The 13,968-nt window shown below is 42.3% G+C and overlaps 1 protein-coding gene across 1 annotated transcript in view; it reads right to left on the bottom strand.

Annotated features, from left to right (window-relative positions):
- Nucleotides 1-13,968, bottom strand: part of SNRNP200 (small nuclear ribonucleoprotein U5 subunit 200) — a 40,102-nt gene that overhangs the window by 9,067 nt on the left and 17,067 nt on the right. The window contains exons 15-35 of the mRNA XM_020988505.2: nucleotides 12,795-12,988; nucleotides 11,439-11,562; nucleotides 10,826-10,975; nucleotides 10,353-10,463; nucleotides 9,853-9,984; nucleotides 9,499-9,687; nucleotides 9,029-9,226; nucleotides 8,463-8,615; nucleotides 8,245-8,325; nucleotides 7,893-7,976; nucleotides 7,145-7,251; nucleotides 6,744-6,862; nucleotides 6,251-6,405; nucleotides 5,396-5,585; nucleotides 4,993-5,166; nucleotides 3,509-3,669; nucleotides 2,826-3,053; nucleotides 2,047-2,238; nucleotides 1,771-1,949; nucleotides 1,324-1,475; nucleotides 726-834 (exon numbers count right to left, since the gene is read on the bottom strand). Of these exons, the coding sequence (XP_020844164.1) occupies nucleotides 726-834; nucleotides 1,324-1,475; nucleotides 1,771-1,949; nucleotides 2,047-2,238; nucleotides 2,826-3,053; nucleotides 3,509-3,669; nucleotides 4,993-5,166; nucleotides 5,396-5,585; nucleotides 6,251-6,405; nucleotides 6,744-6,862; nucleotides 7,145-7,251; nucleotides 7,893-7,976; nucleotides 8,245-8,325; nucleotides 8,463-8,615; nucleotides 9,029-9,226; nucleotides 9,499-9,687; nucleotides 9,853-9,984; nucleotides 10,353-10,463; nucleotides 10,826-10,975; nucleotides 11,439-11,562; nucleotides 12,795-12,988 (3,182 nt within the window). The remainder of the gene's footprint in view (nucleotides 1-725; nucleotides 835-1,323; nucleotides 1,476-1,770; nucleotides 1,950-2,046; nucleotides 2,239-2,825; nucleotides 3,054-3,508; nucleotides 3,670-4,992; nucleotides 5,167-5,395; nucleotides 5,586-6,250; nucleotides 6,406-6,743; nucleotides 6,863-7,144; nucleotides 7,252-7,892; nucleotides 7,977-8,244; nucleotides 8,326-8,462; nucleotides 8,616-9,028; nucleotides 9,227-9,498; nucleotides 9,688-9,852; nucleotides 9,985-10,352; nucleotides 10,464-10,825; nucleotides 10,976-11,438; nucleotides 11,563-12,794; nucleotides 12,989-13,968) is intronic.

Genomic DNA, 13,968 nt, shown 5'->3' with positions numbered 1-13,968 from the left:
TAGAGTCTCACCCCTTACTCCCAAAGCAAGTAACCTAGTCTCCCATTTGACTCAATAGATAGAAGCTATTTAAAAAGAGCCTGCTCATCTTCCAACATCCACAAAAAAATTCTCAAGATCTTCGCCTGTCCTCTCCTCTCTTGTCTCAAAAGATAAGGTATTCTTACCTCCTTGCTAAAGCTAATACTTTTTCTACCCCATGCTCTTAAATGCTATCTCCTTCTTGACTCCTCTGGGACAGTGCTTAAGCCATCATCCCTTTTTCTGTCTTGTACCATTTTATCAGTTGAACTGAAAAGTGATCCATTTTCATTCTCTTTTTCCTATGTCCATATTAGTTTACAAATGTGTTCAGATTTCCCCCCCAAAAAATTGTTCCCTCACATCTTCTGTCCTATTTTTCCTTTCTCTTTTTTTAGAAAAAGGTTTATATATTATTTCTACATTCTCAGCATTTCTTTATGTCTTGATCCCTTGTAATCTTCTCCACAATTTCTCAAAATGCAGCACAGCAGTGGCTATCATCACAAAAGTGACCCTTAGGGTAAACAAGGACAGAGACAATTATCACCGTAACTTGACTAAAATGAGTACTAACTGGGCTGCATTTTCACTTCACTAATTACATTTCTTCCATGATATTTATGTATCCGTAGCTACTGATTTTGTATTCTCTTTGCTTTGCAGGGAGGTAAAACCCATGGGTAGAGAAGTACTGTACTCACGCATGGATCTTGCCATTATAGTACTGTGTGTCCATGATGATCACCAGATGTGCAGCCACATTCATACCCCAGCACAGGCTTCGAGAGGCCACGACCACCTGGATGGCACCTGAGGAGCACAGGGAAGTAGAGATGAGTCCAAGGATTCCCTTGAGGCAGGACCTGTGGCTTCCATGCTATGTTATGACATTTAGGACCTAGAGACACCAAGGCAGACTTGCCACATATTACTCTTCGACAAACTGACCACTGCTTCAGGGCAACGTGCCCAGCACCACAGATATTTAATTCAAAGGCACCCTTGCCCTGGTTTGGTGGGTGGAAGAGGGAAAGAAAGGAGGAAATCTCATAACTTAATAATGGAGGCCAGCAATAGATTCTAAAGACAAAAAAAAGGAAGAGTTACCAGGCTGCTTCCTAAAGGCTGCAAGGCCTGTTGTGAAGAACAAATAATAAGTGATATAGATGGAGAAACAATAAGAAAAGCAAGTGTTAAAACCAAAGCCAGCAATGAAGTGCCAAGTGAACAAAGACAAGGTTAAGGGGAGGCTGATGAAGTCCAAGATGGTTCCTGTGGTGATTTCTTTCTGTTCCGTACCTGAACTGAAGAGCTGCTCCACCAGGCGCCGTTCTGCAGGGCTAAGCCCCTCATGTAGGTAGCCTACGCCATTCAGTAGTGTCTCCTTGAGGGTGCTGTCACTCAGCTTCTCCAGGTATGGGATTAGATCCTTCTCTGTGCAATGCAAAAATCTGCCCATAGGAGCAATGGGAAGAAAGCAAAAGATATCTCAGGCATGAAGCTTCACATTCTCTGCCTCTGGTGGTGGGTCAGTATACTCGTAGTCTTGCCCAACACCATGAAAGGAATGGAAGGAATGCCTACACCTCTACAAAGACCTACCTAGGGACATAGAACTTTCCAGGAAATTTGGCAGTTCTACAGAACGTGACACCATTGCACCAAGGTGGGAATGCAGAGCTGGCCCCAAGCAAGGTAGCAGAAGCAGCCTCTGCCCACAAGAGCTCTGCTACCTAAGAAGCGTACCTCTGTCGCTGAATGTCTGCTGCACACGTGGTGAGGATGTCAATGGCAGTCAGGCGTGTCTGCTTGCGTGACGGGACAAAAACAATGACAGGCTTCTTGGGCGAATGCTTTGTAATGGCATGATACACTGGTTTAGCCATAGATAGTAGGCGAGTCTGTGTGTGGCTAATGTTGAAGCCCTAAGAACCAAAAGGAAAAGGGGAAAGATGGATGTCATAAAGTCTGCTGCTCCCTGGATATGTAATGGCAGGTGGGAATGATGAGAGTAGTTCTCACCTGAATATGCAGTTCCAAGGGGACAGGACGTACGTTGGGGTGAAAATTAAAGGTGGAAGTGGCACTACAGCCTAACCAGTGGGCAACATCCTTAGCGTTAGAAAGGGAGGAACTAAGTGCCACAATGCGAATGGGTCGCTCTATCTGGGAGGAGATGTAGCGCATACGAGAGCAGATCACTTCAAGTACAGGCTGTAAGAGAAATAAGACAATGAATTCAGGAAAGGGCTATCAACTTACTACTCCAGTCAATCCTCTAGAAACCCATCTTTTCATTTCCAACAGCTTCAAATCCATCCATAATGGAAAAAAGCAATGGACCTGAGAGTCACAAAGACCTAGATTTGAGTTCTCCCTCCATCATTTACTAGCTATACCCAAGCCTCAGTTTACCATCTGCAAAAGAAGTATACCAATAACTGAATGATGCTAATCACAGGTTTGAATGAGTATGTAAAACACTTTATATATTTACAAAGCTCTAAATAAACATATGCTACAATTACTATTAATCCTTTCTTCAAAGCTAAGGGTCTCATTTCTTCCATTATTTATCCCCCAAAGCAGTCATTCTTCACTAGAAAACATTCCAGATCATATTCCATGACCTCTACAAAAAGTATTTAGGTCCTCTCCTCTCCAGTGAATTTTTAAGAAGACAAATGACAAATATCATCAGATGAGGAAACTGTCCCCATGCCTGTATGGGCATCCCAAAACCACAATGTCCTACTGAGATGTACTAGCCCCCCATTTTTGTTAACAGACAATGTACATACCCCATTCTCACCCCCGATGAGGTGGACCTCATCCACCACAAACAGGTTGACATTCTGGACATTCTTGCGCTGCTTCCAGCGGCGGGAGAGGATGTCCCACTTTTCAGGAGTGCTGATAATGATATTGCCTTTGCCCAAAAGCTTCAGGTCTGTGCTAGTCTCTCCTGTCAGTAGTACTACCTTCTTGTTAAGTCGCTCCTGGAACTTCTCATACCAATCCATATACACCTGGCGGGGGAAGAGCAGAAGGAATAAGACTCTTCAAGCTATCACTTCAATCATTCTGAGAGAAAGTTCAGAAGACAAACAGGTCACAAGATTACTTTTTTAGCTACAGGTGTCTAAGTACTTTACAAACCTTCACCAATTCACCGAAGAATCCCTTCTCCCACAGTGCACAAATGAAGAAAACGAAACATAAAAGGGGGAAATTATCAGCTGAAGGTTTCAGAGGTAGGGGAACCTTCATGAGGATTAACAAGGGAAAAACCACAGAATAACAGAAAGATTGGATATGAAGTCTGACGACCTTGTTTCAAACCCATCCTTGATACCTATGATCCAGCTGTGTCTGAGCATCTATCCAAAATGAGGCTCAGGGGCAGGTCTCCAGGGTCCTTCTCTGATCCTATGAATAGCTTCCAGGGAGGGTATGACTAGAGAAAGGCTAGCAATATTTTTACCTGTTCTGCCAGAGCCTCCATGGGAGTGATGTAGACACAGCGACCTTCGGAGTTCTGCAAGAGCATCCTTAAAATGGCAAATTCAGCACAGATGGTCTTCCCGCTGCCCGTGGGGGCCCCCACAAATACGTTGTCATCACTATTGTACACTGTATTAAACACTACAAGCCAAAAGAATGGCAATGTCAAGGCTAAGAGAGGAGAAGGGAGGACCAGGCAGAATACTGGCCATAAAATCTGTATAAAAATGTTGCTCTTGCAAGACAAGTTGTGCTATATCATCACTAGTACAATAGTACTTGGTTCATTCATTCAATAAGAAGTTACTAAGTTCTCACCACACACACAAAACCAGTGGAAGCAAACTGCCAATACTGATAGGCTAGAAATCTCAGCTGTCAAGTGGCATACTAAACTAAAAATAATCAACTTATTTTACTTTATCCCACTTTTTTCCTCATCTTTTGTCCCTCTCAAGGCAGGTAGGAGATAGAGTGCATACAGTGCTGGACTCAGAAAGACCTGAATTTGAATTATGCTTTAGACACTATTACACTGGGAAAGTCATATCCCCTCTTTTTGGTTTTCACTCCACCATCTTGGCTCTGCCCCCCTCATGCCCTCTTTCTGGTACCTCAGTTTCATCATCTGTAGAATGAGAATAAATAATAGCAACCACTTCATAGGGTTCTTATGAAGATCAAATGAGAAAACATATGTAAAGTGCTTTGCAAACCTTAAAGAGCCATATAAATGCTAGCTATTTTCCTTTTTGCAGTTGCTAATGAAGAAGAGAAGAAAACTCAGGTAACCAGAGACACAATGGATGAGAATGAGAAACAGCTCAAGATCCAAGGAGAGAGTTTCTGCCATTTTAACAATGAACCCCGAAGCAAGTAAAAAACCCAAATAAGCCATTTTCTATCCTGCTTTTCTGGCACTGTCTTTACCCCAAAGATCAATGACTGAAAAGGGGAGAGCTGCTAAAAATTGCATCCCTAACTCTGGTCATTAGAAATATTTCTGAGTATCTGGGCTATTATAATGGTTCTGGGGACCACTGGACAGGGAGGTAAGGAACCCTCATTTACCCTACAAGATAAACCATTCAAGCACCCTAGGTATGTGGTCAAGCACTAAATTTGATGAATATTACATGTCTTTGGCATTAGCTATGAGAACCAAAGAAATAACAAAGCACTTGAAGAAAAGCTGGATCCACTGTAATAAATCCCAGAAAGCAGCAAAAGTTTGATGGTTCTTTTGGTTACTGAGATGGCAAAGCTTTTGAAACTCTTAAATTCTGATGCTGGATTCAAGTGCTACCATGAAAGAAAGTTTACTGGGTCTTCCCAACAGCTAGCTTTCATGAAAAACAAGTCTCAAGAGAAATGTGCCTTCTTTGGCAAAAATAGGTTTATTTCTGAATTAATCTCAACACAGGGTTCAACTAAGGAGGTACTGTCTGGTGATTTGATACCCACCTTGAGTCTGGATGGGATTGAAGAATGGGAATTTGTCCTGGTAGAGACTCTCAAAGGCACTGTTCCTCAGGGCAGACACGGGCAATGGCTGTAAGTCTAAAAGTTCTGTGGGAGGCGGGTACTTCTCAGGTAAGATTAAGTGACGGAAGGAGACAGGCAACTGGGTCTCACAAGCTACCATATAAGAAATCAGGAGTTAGAATTCCTATCAATCTCCACTACACACCCCTTCAAAGCCAGTAGTTAGCAGAGGAAACTCCAGGTTTGTAATTCTGCACTATCACAATATGTAATACCACATCCTCCCCGGAACAGTTAAAAAAAAAAGATACTGTGAGATCAGTGGCCAAAGGGGACATATTCTTGTTGAAGGAGCTGGCTTTCAGAAGAAGGCAGTACTCACATAGCCAGCGGTCTGACACCACACGAATAAAGTACTGTGGAGGAAGTGGCTCAAACACAGGAACAAAGAACGTAATGAGATGTTCATCCTGTGCATATTTGGCCTTGAGCAGGAAATACTCATGGTGCAGGATCACTTCACTGTCGACATCTTCTACTAGAATCCAGAATGCCTCAGATGAACCATGAACCTTCCAACAGAGAGGCACAGGGTCAGCCGAGGATAATGCCCTGAACTCACTGGCTGGCATCCCATCCAGTAGCCACTCCAGGAAACTGTAATCTCCCTTTAGATTGTGAGCTCCTTGAGAGCAGATTCTGCCTTGACCTTCCTTTGTGTCATCATTGCTTAACATGGTGCCTAGCATATAGTAGGAACTTAATAAATGCTTGCTGACTTGACCTCAAACTCTGACATATGCCCTGCCACTATTTACACATACACACACACATCCCCACCTTTTTTCTAGCCTCATGTACACTAATGAAATCAATAGTAACACTACTACTGGAAAGAGCACGGCAACTGACTGCCCTATGGCTCCATTCATAAACCCTCTGACTCTCCAGATCAAAACTTGGTCCCCTAGTCCACACCTCCCTTCTCCAATGTGTTTTCTCCTCTTGTAGAACGGAAGCTCCAACCACAAGGGCAGGGACTGACTCACTCTTGTAGCTATACAAGGCACCCCAAAAGTCCTAGTGCAGATCTAAGCTTTTAGTAGCTGCACCCTGTATTTTTAGAGCCTAGCAAAGTGACTGGCACATAGTAGGTACTTAACAAATGTTTCTGTGTTCATTCAATCTCCTCATAATCACTCTGAGAACAATCAGTCATAATAAAGTAAAACCTCACCTTTTCATCCCACTGGAAATCAGGGGTTATGGTCAGCTCTACTTTCAGGGTAGAACGAGTGATGGGCTGCAAATGCACGGAGAGTTCCAATTTGGGGAACAGGTGGACATATTTGTGGATGGTCTTCCCCATCTTGGGCATGCGGATAAGCTCACCTATGAAAAGACCCAAGAAGTGGCTCAGTGGATGAAGGCCCAGTCAACCTGATGCACTATATAATCAGGGACCAAAGGACTACTATAGATCAGCAGCAGCAGCTTATGTATTGGTTGGCTGGCTTCTTTTGATCACAATGCAAATTTGCACTTCAGTCACTTAAAAGCTCAAAGACAAAGCCCTAGTGGTCAGGTGAGAGGTGAGTGATAGGGACAGAATTAGGTCAGAGTACAGGAAAAGAGGTATGAGTTAGGATGGGCTTAGATATAAGAATGTTATTTCCATTTCAACTCATATTTATTGCCAATGTGGCAAAAAAGACCAGAATTTCACACACCTATCTCATTGTGATTCAGATCATACAGCCGCTCGAAGGGGAAGTTTTTCTTCTCAATCTTCTTTACCACCTCCTCAGGGAGCTTCCGGAACTGGCGCAAAGGACACATGGACTGCCACCTATCCAGGAAGGAAATGAAGGCCACTGGGTCACATTCCCAAAAGACAAGACAAGGTTATAGAAGACACATCTAAGCTCTGACAAATACACTTGCTACCCAACAGTTAATCCTAATTCCACAAGCTCCAATAAGTCCGCAGAAGCCAAAGATGATATAAACTGTGCTGCTTCATATCCATTCCAACCAACAGATACCAGATTCACAGACCGAAATCACAGCTGGTGATTTACTCTTTACTGCAATCCATGATATTTAACTTTCCAGCCTACAAGCTCCTTACATGCGTTTGTCAATCATCTTGCACAGATTCAGAGTCTTGTCCGTCAGCTGTGCCCAACCTCGATTTAAGACGATTTCAAAGATGGCACGCATTAGCCGACCAGCCGACTAGAAAAAGAAAATTATGGTTAGCTCTTACTAGTGTCGGATCTACTTGGCAGGCTTATGTAGGGATGAGCTCATCCTGTGATCCAACCACCCGTATCTGCTCACAAAAAAATCTCACTTCTCTCCTCTTCCTGTGCTATAACATAGTTCTTATTCCTTTTCCATGCTTACTGAGGTGCTACTGAGGAAGGACAGATCTCTGTGACAGCTGATCTGTAAAAATCTTAAGTAGCTTAATTCAAGGTTCACTGCTTGATGTAGCAAAGATGTCTCTTGCCAGCAGCCTGAGGCTACGGAGTGACTTTAACAGATGGGAACAATAAAACTGGAGAGGCTTTTTGTCATCCTTTGGTCATTAATAAATGCTGTGACACTAGCAAGAAGGAACTGCCCTCAAGAGGCATAGCTATATGACTACTTCCCCACCTTTTCCCACCACTACCATCTCCTCTAGCAGCCTCACCCTTTCATGATCCTCAGGGTCAACAAAGCATAAGAAACTAGGTCATCACAGCAACAATGAACCACAACCAGTAAGTTTTGACAAGCTCCATCCCCACCCCACCCACAGACATAGGAGATCAGGAAATTATAAACTGCTGGACTCTACCTGTTACAACGAAATTCAACTCTGAACTCACCTGTGTAACATATACCATGTCTGCCATCAGTGCAAAACCCTCAAGCTTTAGCTGTGAAATAAAGGCCTGGAGAAGCACATTGATCTGTAGAAGGGAAAAGTAGAGGAAAGCAATATAACCAATGTGGTCTGATGTACAGTATCAAGTGAATTACATTCCTACTCTAGGCATCCTCCCCAATGCTAGACAGTAGTTATTCTGTACAAAAGGGACAGGTAAAAGGCATTAGGTTAGAGTTCAGCAGGTTACCAAAACAGTTATCCTAAATCTTAACATTTCTTTTGGGAGCTATGAAAACCATGTGATCCTCATCCCTGGGCAAGTGCTTTAGTTTAAGTGTTAAGAGGCTTACCTTTGCACTGGGTTCCTCAATGCTCTCCTTCACAGGAATAGGAACTCTCTCTAGTAATTTCTGAAGCTCTAGCTTCTCTTCCTGTTATAGGCCAGAAAAGGAATCAGAAAGAAAACTAGTCAGAAAGAAAACTAATGTTCACAGAAAGTAATCTTCTAGGTCCCAATGCACAGAGTATCAAATCTCAATCATTTTCAGACTGACTTTTAGAGACTCACCTCTCTCACTGTGATGTTTTTAAATTCTGAAGAGAGTGAGAACACTCTAAAGAGCTCAATTTCACTCAGAGTTGGTTTCAACAGCTGGTTATAGGTCTGCACCGTATCATTGGTTATATAATAGTGACTGGCAATACGGCCAAGCTCTGTCACCTATGAGAAGGAAAGTTTGATTTAATGTTGGTAAACAGTTTAAATCCCTTTTTGTGGTACATTTGCAGAGAGGGCCACAGGCACGGACAATGAGTTCACCAGTGTGCCTGAGCTAGCTGAATCAAGTGGACACATTTCTAATGCCCACAGTGAAAAGAAAGACAAGCTTTCCATATTAATTCAACTGATACAAAAGGAAAGATTTTCAGAAGTCATCACAATGAGATCAGGAGGTTCTGAGTTCAAGAATCAACCACACTATTGAAATGCTCTTCTGTACTTTACCAGACAATCTATGTTTTTGGATAGGAAGTGGGTACAACCCAAGTTAAAGTCCACATTGAATAAAGTAACATTTCCCTGGGTCTGGAACCTCTCCCCAATCCATTAGGCCTAAAAATCATCCTCCTTACTTGGAAGTTGCCAGTCTTCTTATCATATTTGACCAAATTGTTCTTATCCAGCATGAGAGCTGCAGTGTGCACCAAATCTAGCCTGCGCTGATCCAGCAGGGGATCCCCCTTAAGATCATCATGTGAAATGCCATAGAGGGTTGGGGAACGGAGCATTCGGATATATAAGTAGGCATAACCCAGCCAATTTACTGCATCCTGTAAAAAGAAAAGCACTCATCTTAGGAAGAGAAGTAGTTGTCAATCCCCAAGATCTTGGTAGCCTCAAAATCTTCTAAGTGAGCACTTACAAAAAAATAAAGAGGTGTTAAGGAGAAAGCATCACTGAATATTGAGTAAAGGAGAAAGCATCACTGAATACTGAGTAATCAATCAGTAGGATCAAGATTAAAGGTGCTAGCTTATTCTTCTGCCTTTGAGTTCAGGATGGATATGAGAAAGTAATATCTAGTGGGCAGAGCAACTCCTACCTTTGCATTCTGGACATTCCCCAGGACGATCTCAGCATTGAGCATGTCAGGCAGCTTTGATACCATCTGGCTCTCAATAGGCAGCTGCTGATTGAGCAGGGACAAATAGTACTGCAGCTCCCCATGAGAGGTAATGAGGATGCCTTCCCCTTTTGTATCATACTGTGGTCGTCCAGCACGACCCAGCATCTAGATCAATCAGAAAAAGAAATTGAGTTGAGGATGGAAGAAAGCTTTTTTATTCGGCTTAAGGGTTTCAAAACTCTGGGCTTTTACTATCCTGGCATCCTCCTAGCACCCTTGTACAAAGCACTTTTTTCTAACAGAAATACTCCTAAGCTAAAGGCCCAGTACCTGCAGAATGTCCAATGCTCCCAATTCCGTCCAGCGCCCCTTTTCTGGGCTATACACTTGTGTGCCTTTAATGATGACTGTATGCGCAGGGAGGTTTACACCCCAAGCCAGAGTTGCCGTAGAGACGAGAACCTACAGGGGAAAGACAATGCTTTAAAGATAACCGAAGGCTGTCTTGTTAGTGACAGGCAGCAACACCAGAATATGCAGCTCTAACTTCTCTAGATACCTGGGAATTGGCCCTAGGAAAGGGATGATCACCTTTTCTGGTATCTCACATGCCTGGCAATGTCCAGGTAATGGATGGCTTCTGGAACCAGAGCAATGAGGTCTCTAGTTAAAATGAAGTTGTGAGATACTTTAAAAATGTGACTCTACCCCATTCCCGCCTTGCCCCCCCCCCCTTTCCCCCCCTCACCAGCCAAAAAAGGACAGGGCCTTTACAAAGTAATTGGCTGGGTCACCACTGAGGTATGTATGTCAGCCATATTTTCCCTCACCTGAATGTGTTTGTCAGCAAAAAGATCTTCCACAAGTGTTCGGTCAACTCTGGTCATACCAGCATGATGAATGGCAAAGCCATAAGGTAAGAGGTCCTTCAATTCCAAATTCTGTGGCACAATAAAAACAGTTAGTAGGTGAGCCCCATCTTCTTGTTCTGATTTGATTTGAAATCATAACCATTCCATGTCACCAAACTCTCTTTGCAACCTCCAAACACACACTGCACACAGATGAAGGCAAAGTTGACTACTGAGTTTTCACAATCCTATCTACACAGTAACTCCACATTTGGAAAGAAAAATACTCAGGGCAAGATCCCAAGCATAAGTGAGGCAGGGTCACCATTTCAACAATTTCTTAGGACACAACATGGAATAGCTGCTGATACTACTACTGACTTGCTTGTGTGAAGCCAGGATCTGGCCCAGCAGGTACAAGCCATGAGTGGAGCCTGTCTTTTCCTTCTCACCTTGCATTGCTCAGCTTCTGTCCGAAGAACCTCAGTGGAGGCAGAGCCCTCTCGGAGGAACAGGCCCAGTGTATCCTTCTCTAGACACATATCCCGAATGGCCCTGGCTGTCTTTCCTGTCTCCTTTCGAGAGTGAACAAATACTAGCACCTGTAAGGAAATTACATGATGTCAATGTCAAGAGGTGCAATGCCAAGAGCCACCTTTACCACCTCCAGAAAACTCAGTAAGAAGCACAGTAAACACTGAGTTACCCAATACTGCAAAAAGACAGTAAGTCAAGGCTTTCTGAGAAGGACTAAGGAAAAGCAATAATATTGTCTGTCTGAGAACAACTAGTAAGTGTCTTGAAGCCTGATTTGATCTCAGGTTTTCCTGACTCCAGGCTTAGCATTCTATCCACTGTGTCTCAACTACCTTTTAATATTCTGGCATCTTCCCAGATGAATTCAGTTGGAATTCAACTGACCCTAGAATGCGGCAGGATCAGAAATCTAGGATTTAGGAAGATTAAATGCATCTCAGTCCTCTACAATTATTAACAGGTCTGCAGAAAACCCAAAGGACTCAAGTTGCTTAAATCTGAAATCAAATTAAGGAACATGCAACCGACCTGGTTTTTCCCAGCATGCTCCATGATCTTCTCATAAACTATCTCATTCATGATCTGGAAACGTTTGATTGCCTTCTTCTCTGTGATCCCCACGTATGTCTGTTCAAGAGGTACTGGACGGAAGCTTAAAAACAACAGTAGAGAGTTTTTCGGACAAAGGTCTCATAACTCAAATATATAGAGGACTTTGTCAAATTTATAAGACTATGAGTCATTCCCCCATTGATAAATGGTCAAAGAATATAAATAGGCAGCTTTTCTATGAAGAAATCAAAACTATAGTCATATAAAAAAGGCTCTAAACCATTAATTAGAGAAACGGAAACTAAAACAACTTGGAGATACACATCTAACAGATTGGCTAAAAGCTAGGAGGGGAAAAAGACAAATGCTGGAGAGGATATGGAAAAATTTGATCACTGAAACATCGTTTGTACAACTGTGAACTGATCCAAACATTCTGGGGAGCAATCTGAAATTATGGCCCAAGAGTTATAAAACTGTGTACATACCCTTTGACCCGGAAATCTCACTATTAAGTCTGTTTCTCAAGGTGATCAGGTAAAAAGGAAAAGAACCTATATGTTCTAAAATATTTATAGCAGCTCTCGTGGTGGCAAAACTGGAAATTCAGGGTATGCCCATTGATTGGGGAATGGCTAAACAAATTGTGGTATATGATCATGATAGAATATTACTGTGCTTTGTGAAATGATGAACTGTTTGATTTTTAGAAAAACATGGAAAGACCTGCATGAAATAATGAAAAGTGAAATGAAAAGAATCAAGAGAATGTTGTATGCAGTAATGCAATACTGTTCAAAGAACAACTGTGAATGACTAAATTATTATGAGTATTATAAATACTCAAATCAACTTCAAAGCACCCATGAAGGAAGATGCAATCCACTTACAGAGAAAGAACTGGTAAGCAGAAATATGCATAGTATGGTGTTATGTATACATATACATATACATATACATATACATATACATATACATATACATACACATACACACATCCATCTGTGTCAGATGGTGGCCTTCTCTAGTGCAGGGTGGGAGGGAGACAGGAACTTAAAATTTAACAAAAAAAAAAAAGCAATAGTGATATAAGTGTTTTGTTTTTTGGGAGAGTGGGGAGAAGGCAAAGTGAAGTCTTTTCCCTCATTCTCAGAAAACAAATGTTAAATTCCACTTCCCAAAATGCCTTTCATATTTACTCCACAACTCCCCTCAAAGCTTCTCCTCCTTGACCCAAAGCAAGGGATCTCCTGTCCAAATATCTGACTGTATGTGAAGTAGTAGAGGGAAAAGTCTTGGGTAACAGCTTCAAGGTCTTCTCCCATTCCATACCTGTTGTCAAAGTAAAAAAGGCCCTTGGCAGGGTCTACACGAAGGAATGTAGCAACATCCTCATAGTTTGGGAGGGTAGCACTGAGCCCAATGAGCCGAACACGTTCTTGGGTCATCTCAATGTTTCGGATAGCCCTGGCTACCAAAGCTTCCAGGACAGGACCTCTGTCATCATGGAGAAGATGAATTTCATCCTAGAGATGAGATGCAAACCAGATTAACCTCATTACAAGAGAAAAAATCCCTTGGACTCAATTTTTTCCTTCTAATAAACATATTATACCACCAACTAATTGTTTATAATGCCTGTATTAAGAAGAAATGGGGTATCTTACTCAATCTCTCACTAAAGGGCACAGGCATCAATCATCATGTAATATCAGAGGAAATACTGAACTTTTTTTGGGGGGGGGCTAGGCAATGGGGTTAAATGACTTGTCCAGGGTCACACAGCTAGTAAGGGCTATGTGTCTGAGGCCGCATTTGAACTCAGGTCCTCCTGACTTCAGGGCCAGTGCTCTACCCACTGCGCCACCTAGCTGTCCCTGGGAATCCTGCATTTTTAAGAGGAAAAATGTACACAGTACATGGCACAATGTCTTGCACGTAATCTGTACTTCACAAACATTCGTTGAACCAAAGAGAGCAAAAAAAGTTAGAAGAGGCACGGATAAAGCTACCATTTATTTATAAGAAAGAAAACTTCCCAACAGGAAAGATAACATCCTTGGCAACAAATTTCTTAATGTACTTAGAGAGGTAAATTTCTTAACTAGACATATGGTATCAAACAATTTTATGCCAAAGTTTACTTTGTTTCTCCAAATGTTTACACTCCTGGAGTTAGTATTTTCGAAGATAAATATGCTCATTCATCAGAAGCAAAAGGTTTACATGATCGAAAGGACGACCTGAAGGGGAAGCTACAAAAAAAGCAGTTTTATAGCTTTCTAAGAGGGAGTGGCTTTCTCTACTCTAAAGCTCTCCAAGCAAAGGCTGGGTGGCCACTTCCTATCAAGAGAAGCTGAGGACATTCTGATTCAGGGATGGACTAGGCAAAGGATTTGCTTCCAATTCAGACACCCTCACTCTGAGTTCCTTTACTGATTCTCCCTGTCATTTTCTGAGGCATCCTGCACTTGAACAACTGGAAGACTCTACTTTTAGCTCAAGA

The sequence above is a fragment of the Phascolarctos cinereus genome, unplaced genomic scaffold, assembly GCF_003287225.1.
Source record: "Phascolarctos cinereus isolate Bilbo 61053 unplaced genomic scaffold, phaCin_HiC Scaffold_2;HRSCAF=192, whole genome shotgun sequence".
In the NCBI taxonomy this organism is placed as follows: Eukaryota; Metazoa; Chordata; class Mammalia; order Diprotodontia; family Phascolarctidae; genus Phascolarctos; species Phascolarctos cinereus.
Note: the sequence above shows the minus strand (reverse complement) of the source record. Positions and strands in the feature narration are given on the sequence as shown.